Raw genomic sequence first — 20,727 nt, 5'->3', positions numbered from 1 at the left:
TTTCATCCTGCAAACCATCCAGGAGGTAATAAGTAAGTCCCATAACCCCACAATGTTCCAAACACAAAGATAAATCAAAGCACTATTACATGTTTCCATTTACCTGTCTTATAAAGAAGTCTCCGTGGATTAGAGACACAATGCCAAAGTTTGTATACTTAAAAATATGATCCATCAGCCACATCATCTGACGGACAACCTGAAAAGTTAAAAAAAAAATTTAGTAAATATCAAGTGCAGAGAATTACATATATACTGGTCACATTCCTGTCACCCTCACAACAGCATTGAAACTAGTAAACACAGGGAATAAAGTCCTTTATGCCCCAAAGTATAAAGCAGCACAGGTGCTACACTTCATCAAGAACAGGATTAAATAGCTGACTTTTTGTAATATAATATGCAGTTCCACACTATTAGCCATATGCTATTTTCTACTGTCTCTTCACACAGGTAGTGTAGTGCTGCTTATTGAGATACGACCACAATTTTAAGCTAGTTGCAAATTAAAACCATTTTCAGTGTTTGTTAAAGTACACAAAATAACACAGATCTGCATTTGCAATCCTCAACTATTTTATGCCTACCACAAAAAAATGTTTCCTTGTATTTTTTTTGTACTCAGCAATTTTGGGGATGAGATCATGTTGTTCTCATGCTTCTGATGTGCGCATGCTCTATACGTGCTCTCTCCAGCTTTGAACAGCAGCATTCACTGAGACCTATGTACAGCCCACATGCCACTACCGATTTCTCTCATGGCAAAGCAGCCACATGCATCCCTGAGAATTCCATTAAATCATGCTCCTTCTACCAGCCAAGAAGAACAGTGAGAAGGCAAAAATAGAGGTTGAGCTGTTAGATTCACTTTGACTATCCCTTCTTACAGGACAGTGAAGGCAGATACTATACCTGTTCAGTCCTTTGAGATTTATAATAGAAGAATTACTCCAGAAGAGGTAAATAACAGAAGGGAAAAGCTGCTTCTCTCACAAGGTCTTTCCCCTCTATAGCTCCTACATGGAGATTTGAGAGGGATAGGAACTGGCTCTCCAAAACTGGAAAATCCAGTCTCTTACATGTTCTCAGATATAGACGAGGCTAACTGCCTTTACTCTTTCCTATGTTATAAGGCCACACCGGGACTGAATCAAGTTCATTGAAACTTAAAGTCATATAACAAAAGTAGTCTTCCATTTATCACTATCAAAAAATGCACATGGAGAACCATGACATTTCTCTGGTAGTCAGAAGATCATTTTTTGAAACTTAAACAGGCACCTTCTGCTTGGCATCTTTCAGTTGTTCAAGATACATAATTTGAGGCAAAGAAAGAAAGCAGTCTAAGAAATAAAGATTTCCTCTAGAAAATACAATGTATTGTTCATGTACTAGTTGACTACATCTACTGCTAAAGCATACTCTGCGTTTCTCTCCAAACATCAGAGGCTTGCACAGTAGCTGAAATACTCAGAATCCACATCCATGCCTTCAACAATAGTTCCAACAAAATAGTTTGATACAATAAAAGATGGTGGCTTTTACATGTTTTCACATCTTCACGTCTGTGGAATTTGTAGAGAGAAGCAGATCATATTTCATGCACAAATTCTGTTTTGTAAAAGCAGCTCAATAATTTGCAATTTGTATCTAGAATTGCATGTATCAGTAAGTCTTTCTTCCAAAGAAATCTAATTACCTCTTGGAGTGCTCCGATTACCTATTCTCCCTTTTGACCACAGAAGCTATAAATGAATCCCGGGTTATATATTTGGAGAAAGGTAACTGTCACATACCCTGTTTCTTTTACTTATCCTTAAACAACTGTGGCCGGATGCTCAGCAAAGTGAGGTTTTTACACACTTGCAAGAACATACCTGCCAAAGACCGTTTTATTGCCTTAGACATATAGCTCATCTCCCAGCAGGATTTGAATGTCACATTTAGAAGCTAGCTATCCTTGCCTAAGAGATTAAGAACACCTCAACTTCTGTGGTTTTTAAATACTAGCAAGCTTTCTATTTGAAGACCTTGGATAATGCAAGAGCACCCATTTGCTAGTGATGCTAGGACCCTCTAGCATCACTGGAAGTGGAAAAGGAAACCATGTCTGAGAAAAAAGCACAGCTCTCAAACATATGAGAGGTTTTTGCTTTGGAAACAAGCATCCATTTCTTCTGTGACATGCTAGTATTCTTTCCTGTCTGCCAGTGGTGTTTCTTACTTGACAGTACACATCCAAGGGAACAAAGACATACTATGTATTTCTGAGTGTTCGAAGAAAAACTAGTTCCTAGACATAGCTCTCCACTTGAGACTAATATTGGTGAAATGGTTTCTCATACAGCTATCCATACAGCTAGGTGTTAAATAGAATCACAGAACAGTTAGAGTTGGAGGGGACCTTAAAGACCATCTAGTTTCAACCCCCCTGCCGTGGGCAGGCACACCATCCATTAGATCAGGTTGCTCAAAGCTCCATCCAACCTGGCCGTGAACACCTCCAGGGATGGGGCATCCACAACTTCCCTGGGCAACCTGTTCCAGTGCCTCACCACCCTCAGAGGAAAGAATTTCTTCCTAATATCTTACCTAAATCTTCCCTCTTTCAGTTTAAAACCTTTACCCCTCGTCCTATCACTACACTCCATGATAAAGAGTCCCTCCCCCATCTTGCCTGTAAGGCCCCCTTGAAGTACTGGAAGGTTACTATAAAGCCTCCCTGGAGCTTTCTCTTCTCCAGGCTGAACAAGCCCAGCTCTCTCAGCCTGTCCTTGTAGGAGAGCTGCTCCAGCCCTCTGATCATCTTCATGGCCCTCCTCTGGACCTGCTCCAACAAGTCCACATCTGTCTTATGTTGGGAGCTCCAGAGCTGCATGCAGTACTCCAGGTGGGGTCTCACCAGAGCAGAGGAGCAGAATCACCTCCCTCAACCTGCTGGCCACGCTTCTTTTGATGCGGCCCAGGATGTAGTTGGCTTTCTAGGCTGCAAGTGCACATTGCTGGCCCATGTTGAGCTTCTCATCAACCAACACCCCCAAGTCCTTCTCCTCAGTGCTGCTCTCAATCCATTCTCCCCCCAGCCTGTATTTGTGCTTGGGATTGCCCCAACCCACATGTGAGACCTTGCACTTGGCCTTGTTGAATTTCATGAGGTTTGCGCAGGCCCACCTCTCAAGTCTGTGCAGGTCCCTCAGGATGGTATCCCTTCCCTACAGCGTGTCGACTGTACAACTGACACACAACTTAGTGTCGTCAGCAAACTTGCTGAGGGTGCGCTCAACCAAATAAAATCAAATAAAAGAGAGGAACTTAAAAGTTCTCTGCAGAGATTCACATTCTTTCCATTTCAGTAAATTAGAAAGTCTTAGGAAGGAGGAAAAAACCTGAAAGAAAAGGTGTGCCCTAAGGACAAATGTTAAAAAAAAGCATCACTGAGAGGTATTACTGCTCTTCAAGGCACTACAACATCATAAGTTCTTGCCCACGCACCCACCCAAAGATGACAGGCTGGTGTATGGAACCATATAAACATTGACAAAAACACCACCAAAATTCCACTGATAATGATCTAGCCTGCAGCAGTACCTATATGACTGTCGGTGTTCCTCTACTACTTTGGCATTTTGACAATTACTGTTCTATCAAGCAGATGTTAAACCAACATAATCTATTTTACTGGAGGAGATAAGAAAGCTTAATAATCTGCTTCCCTGAAAAGAAAAGGTTTGTGTCTTTTGAGGAGTCAACATTGGTCCCTAGATATTCTATGGCAATCCTGGAGGAGACTTCAGAGTCTGAAGTCCACCTTATCATGTTTTAGGTGACACAGGGCTTTTAACAAGCATCCCTGGACTTCCTCAGCCTTTTTGAGAAGGAGTGATGCAATTGCGTCAAAAGATCAGTGTGATATACAAGTTATAACTAAGACAAAACATACAGGCAGTTTGCTCCAAACGGGCTACAAAGAGGCAAACTCCAGAGCTCAGTGATGACAAATCTGCCTACAAGCCTAGGCAGCGGTAAGAAGTAAAAAGGAAATATTTTTATGTACGAAATAATGAATATATACACACACTCTAAGATACAAAATCAAAAAGGAGGACTTCAAAGAATAGAACACAATTATCTCGTTTGCAATCAAAAGGCAAATTAGATTAATGGAAATTCGTTCTGTTCTGCTACCAAGGACAGAACAGAGGACACTGCAAGATACTGGTGGCAGCTCTTCCATTTAGTATCCTCAGGAAGGAGACAATGCTTATCAGATCAGTCCCTTGCATTTCAAGGAGGTTCAAGCAAAGACATTCAGAAGTATTTTGAGCACAGATTCATAGTTGTTTATGGATTGAAGGAATTTTTGGATGCCATTTCAGGTCCTTTTTTCTTCACCCTTCCTGCTTAAATAAGTTCAGAATGTAGAAAAGGCTTTTACCAACTTTCTTAAAAAAAAAATCTGGGTGCCTCCTATTCAGAGGCCCACTTTCATTTCAGTCTGCATAGATTTCATAACAAGGCAACCTGAATAGACTGACTTTCATCTTTCAAGCACCTCTAACTTAACAATGAAACCTGGGAACACATTTCTTGAAACTTGCACTCAAACAGCTGCAAGCTCTACATTCTTGTCTCTGCTGCACCCTTCCCGGCTCTGCTTTCTGCTCTAAATCAGAAAAAATAGCCCCATTTATCCGTCCTAGTCCAGCCAGAAAGCAGCAATAGCAGCATTTTAGCCTACTTCTCTTTGTTAAACACATAACCTTTAATGTTTATGAGACCTCAACTAACTTACTAAGTTGTTTTAACACTTACTTTCACAAACTGGAACAACTTCTTGAACTAGATAAAAAGTGTAATTAAATCACTTCTGATGCAGCTGAAACCTCACTCTGCATAGCTTGTCTTATCATAACATGTATTAGTCAGATGATACCAGTCCAGTCCTTCCATTAAAATTATAATTTTTATCTAAGTTCCACTTCCCTAATAAGAGAACATGCCTCCCTTATTCACATATGTGAATCTGAAAGACAAGAAGCATCTTAGCATATGTATTTTAGCTTACTGCTTAAAAGAGATTAAATTTGCTTAAAACAGATAGGCTACACCTATCATTTGTATATAAGAAGTTATAAAATACCAGATAAAAATACCATCACAGTTCCTGACATAGCCCTTAGGAAACATTGTCAAGTTGCAAGAACGTTTCAATATTCAACCTGACCACACAGAAAAACACTAAATCGAACATTTCTGATGTCTTAAATTAACATTTTTTAAAAAGCAGCATTAAACAGTAAGTGCTTGCAGATTACATCTGGTTTCAGCCTGTATTTATGGCAAAAGCAAGCAAAAGAAATTTGGACTGCCACAGGAGGAAGGTCTTCTAGTTCTGCCACTGCACCACCACCGCTGAGAGGCCACCTTTGGTAAGCTGTTTTACTTCTTTGTATGCCCATCTGTGGAAATGAAGTGAGCCTTTCACCTTCACAAAATACTCTGAGACCTAAAAAGTGCTGTCTGAGTGGCAAAGTGTTCAGGAATTAGTGCTTCTTAACCCTCCTAAACAAAAGAAAAACAATTATTGGAAATTACTATCTTGTTACTAACAGATGAATATCAAGGTTGTGAAGGACTCCATGTCAAGTTTAAACTGTATTTAAAGAAAACTGCCTAATTTAAACAGTTGCCTATTGTATAATGATTTATTCTGGACAGGTAGGTTTGTGGTTTTTTTTCCTCCAGTGGTTTCACAGTCACTCAAAGTGAAGACAATTCTCTTCTGTTCAGAAATATGAAGCATGCTATTTAAAAACACCTGCTTCAGCAAGTTCTATCAAGGATAAACTATCCTGATCTTTCTCATTATTTTTAGCCACCTCTACTACTCATGCTATATTTAAGCATGTGTTGAAGCTCCTACTTTTTTATTTCTTTATTAGCTATAAACATTGAAACCATACTAGGTTTTGGATATGTAGATTCCAAGAGCAATGACTGCAATTATTTAAGGGAAAAAATAGTGATTTTAAGGATGTGTTGCTTTTCTGAAAACCCACAAACCTAACAGTTTCCATGGGAAGATTATTTGCCATTTCAACGTCTTCCTCCATTTTTAACATCTTCTACGTTCACCAAAACTTACCCTGTCTTGACTGAAGCTTTTTAGCTACGGAGTCAAACAGGACAAATACGGCTTAGATTTATATATACAATAGTATACATACATGAATCAATGAAGCTTCACTACATTTAAAACACCTGGGACATCAATAATCGAGATTATATGCAATACATATCCACAGGACTATACCGTCACAGTCATATCTTTATCACAAGATTGTCCTATGCATCACTTTGATGAAGGGAATTAAAGAGTGTTTATTCTGTCATTCTACTCATGAGGTACAGTACAGAGTAACATGATATATCTAACTTTCTCAATCCCAAATGAAATTAAAGCAATTAAAAGTACTTTTAAAACACAACCTTCTCTAGGCTACAGTAGAAAGAAACTAGTCTCTGCTCAACCTTCAGTGGCATTTTCATAACTTCTTTTTTGAGTTAGATTTGTTTGAGGTTTTTTTTTGTTTATTTGGTTTTTAATCAGCTCTGCTGTCATAAGAAAGATCCAGGAAAATTTCTCAAAAAATCTTAAATCACTGGTGTATATACAGCGTATACTCAGTCTGTATTAATATACACTAAGAAAAGCAGTGTCAGTTATAAGTTGCGCAGATGCACCAAAAGGCAGTTGTTGTTTTCCTCGTTTCTTCACCATATGGTTGCAAGAAAGAAGACAACACTAAGACAGACACAGCCGATGCTTTTTTTTCAGCTTGCCAGGTATGTCTCCCACCCTTTGTAGCCTAATCATACATACTCCCTTCCTTCCTGCTTTGCACAAAAATTTAACTTCCTGTTTAAATCACATACTCTAGTTTCCAGCACTACACTCACTAGATGTGAATTTTCTGAACTGCAATGCATGAAACAATTGACATTATTTGCACATCTCACCAAGAAATGCTTATGAGTTTGTGAACTAATAGCTCAAGCAATTTTCACCTCAGCTAGCTATCTTAGCTTGGCCATGCCCTCACAGGGAAGTCACTTTGAGTTTCTGAACTCCTACCAAAATCCCTTACACAACTTGCTTCTAACTTTGAGAAAAATTCCATGCTGGAATAAAGTTCAAGCAGCTAGACCTGTGCTGGTTTGAGCAAAGTTGGCATGAGTTGCACAAGGGCACGAGGTGAGGGTGAAAAAGTCAAGTACATGATTACCTGCGAGGAGATCGGCTTCCCTCTGTGTTAATCTAGGGTGGATGCACACTGACTCAGCTCCTATTTGACCTTCTTCAAAGGCAACGTTTATAGTCTAAAGCCTGCTCCAAGCTACTGGCTGTCACATTAAACCAAATCTAAACAAAAGCTTCCTATCCAGGGCCTCGAGATTATTTGGTGGACTAACACAAAAGTCATCCATCAGTAGCACACACAGATGCAAGCACACCCAAGATAACAGATCGCACACACAGAAGCTATCCCACTCCCCAGTTGTAGCCTACCGTGCCTTTATCCTGAAGGCACATCATCAGAGTGCAGACGTCGCCCGTTGCTTGATGGTTCACCAGCACCATGGCTTCATCTTCTGATACTGCTTTAACATCATCACCCCATTCCACTACTATTAAAATAAATAAATAAATAGGTAAATTTTACAATGACCACATGGAAATTTTACTACCAACAAAACAAAAACCCCAAAGACCCCACACCCAGACAATTACAATAAAGAAATCTACATGCTACATGTCAATTTAGATTGGCACATAGCATAAGATAGGAATATTAGCAAGACCATTTTTCCAAGCAGAGGGTATCCAGCTTAGTTTTAAATTGGATGCACAGAATACGAACAAAACAAAAATATTCTACCAGAACATATGCAGAGAGATTGATCTTTTTGTGTCATTACACCATTCTATATTTAGGGTCTCAAAATTACATAAGCTTTTGACCCAGCTTTCAAATTCAACCGTCTCACCTCATTAGATTAAAAAAAAATAATCATGTTGTCAGCAATGATTTTTTTTTTTTAAACTTAGGTTTGTTTCATTTCTACACTTACTATTATTAAACCACTTCAGTAAAAGCAAAACAAAAAGTCTGTAGTTGGATCATTAGGTTTAAAATGCTACATTAAACAAACTCAGTAATTCAAATCTAAACAAGTCAGTTATAGGCAAGAAAGTGGGTTCAGAAAATGCTGCTACGGCAACAGAAACTATCAGTCACTATTTTGTAGACCAGAGACCAGATACTCCAGTGACAAGAATGATGTCAGGAGGAAGCTACAGCTGTTGATCATCCAACATTTACAGTGACTAGCAAAAATATGCTGAGGTAAAGAAAAGGAGTCAAAATTGCTAGTTCCATCATCAAAGTTACTCAATAGAGAAAGAGAAGACTGCCTCCCAAAGAAGAACGCAGGATGGAAAACCAGAAAAAGTCTGTCATAAATTGAAGGCCAGAATACGTCCAATGCTGTTATTGGGGCAAAGAGACAAGTGAGTAGAGTCTGGCCCTCTTCAGTAAAGGGCAGGTTACTGCAATGCAGGGTAAAGGGAAAGGATAGGCAGGTAGAGTGCCTCTACCAAGTCCAAAAGGAAAAGAAGCATTGCCTGTGCACGTAGGATACGATTATTTTTCTGTGTGTCTTCAGTATCCTAAGTGGTTCTTACTAGCTGTTATTTTTCATTTCTGACATCAAAGGAAATATTTCACCTTCGCTACTGAATCTTCAGTACTGTTATTAACAGGTCTCCAGGCAGTGAACAACTCCCATCACAGGACCATTAATTACTTTACTACTATCTGTCTTTTAAGCAGTGGCTTAACTGATGCAAAAGCAATAGGCTACACATTGAAGACAAGAAGCAATAATCCATACATAGCTTCCCTGTCCTTGCAGAAATCCAGTGAGCATCACACCTTTGAAAATTGCCACTTCTATTACTTTCCGACGGCTCCCAAATTAGTATGGAATTGAGACTTGAACACAAAGTAAAAAAATAAAATGCTGTATTTGGTCACAAGTAGATAGAAACAGACTAGAGATATGAAGGTGGGGAAGACTATTCATTCCGTAATGTACAGCATCCTTTCCTTTGCCTGAGCAAGATAAGCACAGATCCTTTCTTATTTTTCCTCAACATGAAGCTGGAAGTTCTCTTTTGTCCCTCTTCCTCAATTACATGCAAATTGCCTCCGATATCCTCTCTAACTCCACAGAAGTTAGAAAATGCCTGGACATGGCAGTCATAGTTGACCGTCCACCTTCCTTATCAAGTATTTCACACATACACCTATGGCAGTACCCCACAAGACAAGAAACTAAGATGAAACGGGAATTCTTTTAAAGGGAAATGAATCAACCACATACAGATTTTTAAATTATTACTTCAGTGTCTTTATTAAACAGTCAATATACAACAGTCTTCTTGAACTGTGACTTTCCAAAAGTAATAAAAACTAAGTACTAAATACATTAAGCATCTGCAAAATAAGGCTTCTCCCAAGTAGCTAATTATTTCCAAATAAAATTATTTTATTTCTAGATCACTCAGAGAAAAAAATGGGTTACTTTACTATAGATACTTCCCTGGAACATATCAATTTATACAACTAATCATTCCTACTGTAGAGCAGTTTAAAAAGAAACTATTTTTAATCTTCAAAAGTGTTTCACAGATCGAACTTTCTGAAGGATTAAAATAAAGTTCATGACTGAAAAACGTAAGCACGCAATTGAAAACAAGTAGAGGGGAGCTTATGAAGCTTAATTTGCTAGAAAAAACTACATTTTTAGCATACTAGGTGAAGACTAATGTCTGATGTTGACACTTTCAGACAGGCCCCAATTGAAGAAAAATAAGAAAAAAAGCTTCTGCTGTTACCTAGAGTATTTTACCTACTCTTGTTAAATACAATAGAGGGTAAAAACACACAACCAGCTTACAATGTACTAACAAGTTTCAGCTGAGAAGTAGTAAAAAGGTGAGCTCTACCATCCCATTCCAGATACAAGATAAAAAAAAAAAAAGAAGTTTGATTTAATTCTTTAATTGATTTTCTCAATTCGTTTTATCTATCAACCGGCCAGGCTAATAGCTCAACTTCTGAGGCTCAGCTGACAGGCAGTAAGTTATTAAATCACAGTGATTCAGCTGGACATCCTATAGTTTCATTTCCCTCTGACATTTCTCCTCAGGCAATCAGGCTGTCTCTTGTGCTTAATAACGCTTTATGGTCAATTGATTGACCTGATTATCAAGGAGAAAAGAATCAGTTTGTGCAGTCCTTCACAGAGCATTTCTGGATCGGAAACAGAACAGCAAACCACAAAAGTGTGCAGAAAACCCACTGCCGTTACCACAGTTTTTTTAAAGAAGAAAAAACCCCCTCAAATATCCAGAATTTTAAGTTCACAGTGTCCCTTTAAGCTCAGTGGGGGCAGTAAACGCTTGTCTTAAGTTTTCTTACCACATTGAAATTTTCAAAAGGAGCACCTTTTGCTTTAAGAAATACTTGTGCTATTACACTCCTCCACTGCAGTTGGAAACATTCAAATCAAGACCTCAGCTGCATGGCAGCAGAACCAGGAAGACCGCTTTGCTCCACTTAAACAAGACAAAAACCAGTTCGGAGACTAATATTTGTCACTCAGGGGCCTGAAAACTAGCAAACATTCCTCCACAGCTTCCTTCTATTGCCAGGGCACATTTTGGAAGGATACTGGTTCCATCTACAGCCTCACAATAGTTAGATTTCTGCAAATGCAGTTTAACACAGTGGAATAACATAAAGGAAGGAAAGAGCAAGAAATCAGTTTAACACGGTAATGTGAAATCACAGTGAACTCGGTACCAAGAAAATCGTGATTAGTAATGACATCTTTTACCCACAAGATTGAGATAGCAGTAGCTTAGCTGTAAGAACGAACTTCATTTGTGACTTAGCGTTGTAAACAAAAGGCTTTTCCAGGAAAGGATGAAGACAAGTTTACTTGCGATTGCATGTGCCCTAAGACAGAAATATTTATCCTTCTCTTATACAAAGAAGCCCAAGATGTACACAAATCTCTAAAACAAGAAAATATTTCATATAATGAGCTGCAAACGGAGCTTTTCACGAGCTAACCCTTGCAGATCTTAAAGAAAATAAAAGCAGTAAGAGGTTTTTTTCCCCACATTTTTACTGAACTATTACACACCTAAATGTAGCTATTGAGAGTTCTCAGAACACTCAGCTGCTTTGTAATCATGTCCTTAACATAACTGTGTGCATGTAAGCGATGCTATGAATAAATATTCAAGCACTTTAATTGCAGTATGTCATTAGGCTGGGCAAATGACTACACAGCTAACTAACAATTCAGTAGATTTATTTTATACTTTTGAATATACCTGGCAAGAACAGCAGTCCAGTACTCTGCGCAATTGCCTGGCAATTAATATGAACGACTTCACTTTGCAGACTGCATTTTAAAACTTCAAAAATGTTGTGAAATTTTTGACAATCTCTTTATTATAGTTAAGAGTTTCACTACAGTGTGTGCTGTATGAATCCGCATAAATTTTATTGGGATCTTAACAGTTCAAGTTCTAATGAATACCTGGGGTTACTATTTCAAAATGTATTGAGTTTTAACTTCTTATTTTTCCACCTAATTGGGGGGGAGGAAGCCTCCCTCCCTCCTCACATTAGCATCATCCAAACCTAAAAGCTACCGTATTAAGCCCGTAAATAAAAAAACATTAAAAGGCTGATGATTTATGGCAAGTTTGGGTAAGCACTTTAAGTGTTCTAATCACAATTATTAAAACCCCCAAACCATAAAACAGCTCGATAAATCACCTGAAAAGTATGATATAAGTAAACGTATAATCGATTTGGATATCCATTTTATTTGCCATTAGATTTGAGTCTACACACAACATTCACAACTTTCTCTAGAAATTGGAGAAGTTAAGAATTCTACTCCAGATCTTCCTACTTCTTAAGTTTATTTTTCTTCTGATCACTTCTAATCACTTCCATCCACGAGGCAAGACTTCAAGAAAACCTGTTTCAAGAAGTTACAGGTTGGCAACACTTAGAATTGAACAGTATCACCTTTTGTCAATCGCTTGGAAACCTTCAGTAACAAAGCAACAGCATTATTAATGGACAGCCTTCTTTGCTTCCTCAAAAGCCACCCTGCTTTCTAAGAGAAGTAATGTTATTATTAGGTATTCAATAGTGACTGTAACTCATGACAACCAGGTTTCTAGGTTTTAAACATTCCTCCTCATACTTAAGCATTTCTATCTGGCAAGTTACAGCCCCGATTTACTGTTACTCACAAATGGTTCATCAAAGCATGTTTCAGCTAGAATAGCTATGTACACTTGTTAAGCTCATTTGTCTCTCCTTTATAGATGGGATTCTTTGATAGCTGGCATTAAGAAATCCCAGAAGTGATGCCTGAGGTTATATATTACTCAGCATGCCTAGACCACATCAAAAAAAAAGAAAAAAGAATGAAGACGCACTAACAGTGTTTTTCCCCCTCCTTAACAAAAAGGTTAAAGGCATTTGTCTCTGCAAATTGGTTGCCTACAGTGGAAAAAAAGGAAAACAAACATTGGACTAAGCAAATCAGCATACAATTAGTTTTTTACATTTATTAAGCACATATTTTGGGGTTAGAAGGTATTGAAATACACCTATATAAAATCAGACACATACTATAGGAAAGAGAAAAATAGCTCTCCCTATTCCACCCATTCCTTCCAAAATTCACACTGCCAAGGAAACCTTCACATATTGTTCTCTAAGTACACACAAGACATACAGGTCATCAATAAAAGTACAATCCAGAAAAGGAAGGAAAGAACATGCATACAACAACATATCTCATTAAACACAGCTTCACTTAACGTGTTATCTTTCTTTTCCTATTAAAGAATGCACTGTTACTAACAAAACCATTGTCAATTTCAATGCTATTACAATATACACATCTTAAGGTTGTAAAAATACAGTTTCAAACAAGATTTTGATACCAAACAAAAGCCTCTTTTACAGCTAACTTGATTTGGACTTTTATGATGCTAATAAACTGACCTGCACTGACAAATTTTTCCTATTATTTCCATCAAGAAAAAGGCTTGTCATAAAGAAGTCAGAGAAGAAGCAGCAGCAGGGGAAGAGAAGCCTTCAAATAAAGGGAGTTTGTTCCTAAAGTACATGCAAATAAACCAAGGCTGGGTTTAAGATGTCCCAGTCACCATCTTCATTTTCCTGTAACAAACCATTTTGCACAGCTCTGCACTTCATTGTAGGGAACAACACACATTTCCTTTTGCTTTCAGTTCCATTCCTCTTAGCTTCCGCCTCCTCTTCCTGCAGTTTACAGAGTCCCACACACTTACTTCAATTAACTGACAGTAAGAAGTGCTAAAACCAGGAGACTATTACAACAGAGATGCCCTAGCTCTTTCCTCTTTCTGACCAACCCAAGAACCACGTTTTTCCTAAAGCACAGCGATTTCTTTGGGAAATAGGCCCTAGCAATGACTACTTTTGAAGACCGACTTAATTTTCCTGGAGTGCACACTCAAGACCTCATGGGTACGGTTTGCTTGAGTTCTGTAAATCACTGGCACAAGAGATGATGCTTGTGGCTGAAGAGAGGGCTCCTCTTACCCATGTGACTGAGAATCAATAAAAACGAAACCTTACCTCACCTTCAGTGAAGCAAACTTCATCCACTGACTTCAGTACAGGCAATATAATTTCAAGCGTTTCACCTCTCGGCAATTACGCTAGGCAAGCAGTTTATACGATAAGAAAACTTTTAAAGCTAACAAATTCTGTCAGGATACACAAGCTATGCTCACTACAGATACTTAAGGAATAGTTCCAATATAACTTAACACATTAACACATCTTCCACTGGACAGACCCTCCACATTTTGCTGGAGGTCTCCAACAGCTATTTTATGCCGCTGCTACAAAACTGCTTGAATTGTAGAGGCACCAACGTCTCATAGCTCATTGTTCTGATCGTCCAAACTGGAACCCCAGTTGGTATATGGTGGTTACTGCTTCCAAGGAGAGGTACAAGAGACACAGTGTTGGTAGCCACTTAGCCAAACGTGGACCACGAAACGTGAAGACTGTGATTGATGTCAGCTTTCAGAACTCTACTGGTAATAAACTGTAGCAGCCGAGAAGCAACTCCACTGTCTGTTTTGCTGCTTCTATTATTAGAAGAGCAACTGCAAGCCTGAAGAATGGGATGGAGTGCTGAAATCCTTTTGAAGTACGTCGAGCTCATGAGTCAGACCACTTGCAGAAGGAGCAAGCTGTACAGCACATTCCTCCCCGGTGACAGATAAAATACATTAAGTATTAACTACCCACAGGAACCTCAATGCATTCATGAACTAATATCCTAAAGCTCTAATACCTTACATACTGTACATGTTAGAATGGCCAGAAAAAAATATCAGTTTGTTTGAAGCCTAGAAGGAGAAGCAAAACAAAGAGGCAGTCTTGCAATTTTTTCTCACCACGAGAGAATACTTTTTTATATTTTCAATACACTTAGGAAATGAAACATCAGAATATCAAGTAAAGTTTATTAAGGGATACTGAAAGTCAAATAGTCAGGCTTGAAAGTTAAAAATAATCCTAAGCAGTTTCAAAGTATGCACAAAAAATTACATAGTTAGAAGCATAGTCACCAAGGTCCTAAATAGACAGAGAAATCTGAACCAACAGTAAATATACTTGAGATTAACCGCTATCACTTCAGTTCATATTCAGTACCATTCTGGCCATTCCCAGTTACATTGTGGAAACTCACACTGTCAATCTATGTTCAAAAATGTGTATTTCCAATGTCATCAAATAAAGACATACAGTTTACAGGACTGTCTTTAAGATGACCATAAACCAAGAAGAGGTATATAAGTTAAAGATTAATTTTTGCCTTTTGCTGGTTAAAAATTTCTAAATGCTCTGGTGATGACAGAAAAGCTTTAACACTAAGTGACAGAAGCAAAGAAACATATTTCCTTAAAACAAGCATTGAAGAGACTCTGAATAGCAGGATCTCAGCTAAGTTGTTATACAGAGCAAAGACAAAATCTGCAGCTTACCGAGACTGCACAGTTTTACGTGGCAAGAAACCTGCTTTGACAATCACAGGGCCACAAGTTCGCTTGCATGAAAAAAATGTCCCAAGAAATTTTGGTCCACATATATTTTATTGCTCCCCTAGACAGATATCAGGGATTTGAAAATTTTAAGGAGAAGAACCAAAACTTTTTCTACCAGTTTGCACTTTCTGTCATTCAACCTCAGGTCAACAACAATAACAGAACCACCACAGTCAATGCAAAAAGGTCCAGCGTTTGCATAAACAGACTCTTTTTGTCAGATGAGCCAGTGGGGCCTACATTTTAGTCACTTTCTCTACAAGGATGATTTTTACAAGCGAGAAAGGATTCTCACCACTTAAGCACATGACTTGACACACTAAACCCACAGAACATTTTTCCATTTGTTTTAAAACGCAAGAATTAAACTCTTGTGGTTTCACCTGTAACACTGATGTCTAATCTTAATGAGAAGGTAGTCCAAAATAAATTTGTGTAATTTGATACCACAGTATTGAAAATCATATTCAGTGTACTGTATATCAAAACCACAGTATTTTAAGCATGGCTACAATGCGAAATACATTTTAAGCTCGAAGAAAGCCATATCTGTAAGATAGTCTTATTAAAAATCAGACTGGCTTTTCTTGAATTAAAAAGAAAAGTTACTTTGACAACAGAGGAATTTCAGAATACAACACCATTACAAAGAGAAACATGCTTGAATTGCTGTGAAAGCTTAAGTACCACAGAATAGCAGTGAGAAGAGGAAAGAAAGAGTGCTACTTTTCATTGATCAAACACACCAGCAGTGCAGCTGGGTAACTAAAAAATGCTACAAAAACAGAGCTTGCTATTATTCTTACCCTTATCACCCTTTCAAGCAAAGAACAGTTGGCTGCAGCTTTGTATTTTTAATAACTTCAACTCAGCAGGTTACTACAGTACTTTATCTGTACTCATCTGCCCCATCACTACTGCTGAGCAACTAAGCAAGCAGGAACAGAGCTGACAAACAGGGTCTGACACAAATACTGACAAACAGGAATAACTCAATAATAAGCGCCATGGCTTTCCCCTCTCCCTTTAAAAATTACAAGTACCTTCACAGAAATTCCCATCTGGAGCTGGAGAAGCAGTTTCATCCTGGGTTCAAGTCAGAAAGAGTTAGAGGCAGGCCCCTCACAGAATCACAGAACGGACAGGGTTGGAAAGGACCTTCGCAGATCATCTAGTCCAACCCCCCTGCCAAAGCAGGTTCACCTAGAGCAGGTTGCACAGGATCGCATCCAGGCAGGGTTTGATTATCTCCAGAGAAGACTCCACAACCTCTCTGGGCAGCCTGTTCCAGTGCTCTGTCACCCTCAAAGTAAAGAAGTTTTTCCCTCATGTTGAGACGGAATTTCCTGTGCTCCAGTTTGTGCCCGTTGCCTCTTGTCCTGTCACCGGGCACCACTGAAAAGAGTCTGGCCCCATTCTCTTGACACCCGCCCTTTAGATATTTATAAGCACTGATGAGATCCCCTCTCAGTCGTCAATTCTCCAGGCTAAACAGACCCAGGTTGCTCAGCTTTCCTCATAAGAGAGGTGCTCCTGTCCCTTGATCATCTTTGTAGCCCTCCGCTGGACTCCCTCCTTTAGTTCCTTGTCTTTCTTGAACTGGGGAGCCCAAAACTGGACACAGTACTCCAAATGTGGCCTCACGAGGGCAGAGTTGAGGGGAAGAATAACCTCCCCCGACCTGCTGGGCACGCTCTTCTTAATGCACCCCAGGATACCATTGGCCTTCTTGGCCACAAGGGCACATTGCTGGCTCATGGTCAACTTGTCCACCAGGACTCACAGGTCTCTCTCTGCAGAGCTGCTTTCCAGCAGGTCAACCCCTGAGCTGTACTGGTGCATGGGTTTATTCCTCCCTAGGTGCAGGCCCCTGTTGAACTTCATTAGGTTCTCTCCACCCAACTCTCTAGCCTGTCCAGGTCTCACTGAATGGTGGCACAGACTTCTGGTGTCAGCCACTCCTCAGTTTTGTGTCATCAGCAAACTAGCTGAAGGTTCACTCCATCCCCTCATCCAAGTCGGTGATGAATATGTTGAACAAGACTGGATCCAGTACTGACCCCTGGGGAACACTATTAGTTACAGGCCTCCAACTAGACTCTGTGCCACTGATCACAACCCTCTGAGCTCTGCTGTTCAGCCAGTTCTTAATCTACCTCGCTGTCCACTCATCTAACCCATACTTCCTAAGCTTACCTATGAGGATGTTATGGGAGACTATCAAAAGGCTTGCTGAAGTTGAGGTAGACAACATCCATTGCTCTCCCTTCATCCACCCAGCCAGTCATGCCATCAGAAAAGGAGGCGAGATTGGTCAAGCATGATTTCCCCTTGGTGAATCCATGTTGGCCCCTCCCAATAACCTTCTCTTCCTCTACATGCTTAGAGATGACATCCAGAATGAGCTGTTCCATCACCTTTCCAGGGATGGAGGTGAGGATGACTGGCCTGTAGTTTCCCAGGTCCTCCTTCTTGCCCTTTTTGAAGACCGGCATGACACTGGCTTTCCTCCAGTCCTCAGGCACCTCTCCTGTTCTCCATGACCTTTCAAAGATGATGGAGAGCAGCTTCGCAGTAACATCTGCCAGCTCCCTCAGCACTCGTGGGTGCATTCCATCAGGGCCCATGGATTTGTGGGTGTCGAGTTTGCCTAAATGATCTCTAACCCTATCCTCCTCAGCCGAGAGAAAGTCTTCCTTTCTCCAGAGTCTTTCTCTTACCTCCAGGGCCTGGGATTCCTGAGGGCCAGCCTCAGCAGTAAAGACTGAAGCAAAGGCGGCATTCAGTAACTCCACTTTCTCTGCATCTCCCCCCCTATATATATATGAAAAGAAGGAGAAATAAAACGGAACAAAAGGAGAAAAGTCATTTAGAGCATAAAAAGGGGATAAGGCAGTCTGAAATTCAGTATGTTAACACTGGGACTTGAGCTTTAAGAAGGAAAGCTGTAGGAGAGAAAGTCATCACCTCCAGCAGCACGAAGTACAGCTGGAGGCTAGTTACTAGGGGTGTACCCCAGTGTCAACACCGAGACAAGTGCTGTTTAACATCTTCATTAACAGCCTCAACGACAGGACAGAGTACACCCTCTGCAAGTTTGCAGCAGGTTTGCAGACAACGCACAAGCCAGGAGTGGCTGATACACCATCTGGTCATGCTGCCATTCAGAGGGATGTGGACAGACTGGAGAAATGAGCCAACAGGAACCTCAGAGTTCACAAGGGAAAGTGCAGAATTCCACACCTGTGGAATTCTGCTCTGCAGAAAAGGCCCAGAGGTCCTGGTGGACAAGGTGACCACAAGCCAGAAATGCATCCTCATGGCAGGGTGAACAGTATTCCGGGCTGCATTAAGAAAAGCATTGCCAGCAGGTGGAGGGAGGTGGTCCTTCCCCTCTGCCCAGCACTGGAGAGGCCACATCTGGAGCCCTGGGTCCAGTTCTGGGTTTCCCAGTACAATATAAGATACAAACTTACCAGAGTGAGTCCAACAAAGGGCCACTAAGATAACCAAGGGATTGGAACACCTTTCATACAAGGAGAGGCTGAGGGAGCTGGGATTGTTCAGCCTGGAGAAGAAAAGGCTCCAGGGAGGGAATCTTACCCATGTCTAAGTACCTGATGCGTGTACACAGAGAGAAGTAAAGATGACTTAGACTCCTTCCTGCAGTATCCAGTGGCAGGTTGAGAGGCAATGGGCATAAATTGAAATACAGGATACCCCACTTCAACACAAGGGAAAAAAGAAAAAAAAAATTACTTTTTTTTTTTTTTAAACTCATTTTTACTGGTCAAACATTGGCATAGGTTGCCCAGTGAGGTTGTGGAGTGTCCATCCTTAGATCTATTCAAAACCTGACTGGACATGGACCTGGGCAACCTGCTCTAACTGACCTTGCTTTGAGCAGCTTTGAGCAGGATTCAACTATATGATCCTCAGAAGTCCCTTCCAACTTAAATTCTGTGTTTCTGTGTTCTACAGCCTGACACCAGGAGGAAAAATGCAGTGTTAACAAAATTCTTCCTTAGTGGATGCTTTCCACTACAACAAAACTTACAATTTCATCCTGCGGCATGAAAAGAAGCAGCCTTTACAGTCACAAAGCACATGCTGAAAATACAAACTGACAAGGTTTTTCTGTTTTGCTGCTGCAGAACTGCAGCAAAGACATAAATCTGAAGGATAGTTCAAACCTTAATATGGAAGAAGCAGAATATGATTTACCTGGGATCATCAGATTCAGTCAAAAAAGCGGGACCAGTAACCAACACCACAAACTTGAGGTAATGATGCATTTTAGCCAGAATAAGCCATAAGTTCACTGCTATGAAGTTTTGAGATCTTAATCCAAAGATAGAGATCTTCAGATTTCATTTATATCTTTATCTGCATCTTTAGCTATACTACAAAATATTATGGCAAATTAAACTACTCTGTTGAGACTGTTTTGTCTGCATGTCAAACATGAATAATGCAACCAGCTACATTGAAATTGAGCTTTTAGTTAGTCAAACATCAAGAGATTCAAATTACTACTTAATGCTCAGATATAGCTACTGACACCTACTTAAACATAAAATTTAAAGTAGTAACAAACAAAAAAAACCCCTAACATGTAAAGTGGGAAGGCCTCAATTATTTCCTCTACTATCTTTATTTAAAATATTTCTTTTTTTTCTTATTTTGGGCAAGTTGACCTAATATTTGAGAAGCAAAAGAGTGCCACTGCAACATTATGTGAACACCTGTACACCTGTGCTGGTGGGGGAAGGAAAAAAAAAAAAAAAAGAAGAGGCAATCGGCAATCCAGCACAATCAGAGCTATCAGAAGAAGATGGGATGATGAGGCAGCAAGCACCAGTTGGACCAGAATGAATCCTTATTGAACTGTGGTCTGCTACGCTGGAAGACCTGCTGGGCAAGTCCAGCTGGCCCAACATGCAAAGCACAACCAGCACAAGTCACCTAAGTTACCTTCAAAATTGGTATGAATTTCTTTTTAAAACAAACAAACTTGTTAGTCATATTGTGGTCTTTAGAGCACAGCAAGCATAGAGTTGTTCTTGTTAGAACATGTTAAAAACGTGCAACTCCCCACTCTTCTCCTTTTCTCTGAAAGCTTAAGTACAAAAGAGAAAAATAAACATCCTTGTTATAAAAATTTTGTAGCCATGTGCCACAGACACCACAGAACCACTGTTTAGGCAGGGACAGGGTGACAACTGTTTGATTTTTAGTGGGCTTTGGATTTGTTTGGGGAAAGCAAATTGAAGAAAGTATTTTCTCCCTAAGAGGGCACTCTGAAAGCACACCCTCTGTCACAGTTAAAGTACTGCATCGTTAACAATAACCTGAGCTGTCTTTGCAGAGTCAACTGTCTAAGCAGCAGAATCTACCCAGGGGCAATATTGCAAACTAAATACTATTACTACAGTTTCCTTTTGAGTCACTGG

General features: G+C 39.8%; 1 protein-coding gene across 1 annotated transcript in view; it reads right to left on the bottom strand.

The window, feature by feature from the left end:
- LPGAT1 (lysophosphatidylglycerol acyltransferase 1) overlaps window positions 1-20,727 on the bottom strand; it is a 63,801-nt gene that overhangs the window by 27,183 nt on the left and 15,891 nt on the right. Inside the window, exons 2-3 of the mRNA XM_009888297.1 lie at window positions 7,571-7,689; window positions 104-199 (exon numbers count right to left, since the gene is read on the bottom strand). Coding sequence (XP_009886599.1) covers window positions 104-199; window positions 7,571-7,689 — 215 coding nt within the window. The remainder of the gene's footprint in view (window positions 1-103; window positions 200-7,570; window positions 7,690-20,727) is intronic.

The sequence above is a fragment of the Charadrius vociferus genome, unplaced genomic scaffold, assembly GCF_000708025.1.
Source record: "Charadrius vociferus isolate BGI_N301 unplaced genomic scaffold, ASM70802v2 scaffold340, whole genome shotgun sequence".
Classification (NCBI taxonomy): domain Eukaryota; kingdom Metazoa; phylum Chordata; class Aves; order Charadriiformes; family Charadriidae; genus Charadrius; species Charadrius vociferus.
This window is presented reverse-complemented; position numbering and strand designations above follow the sequence as displayed.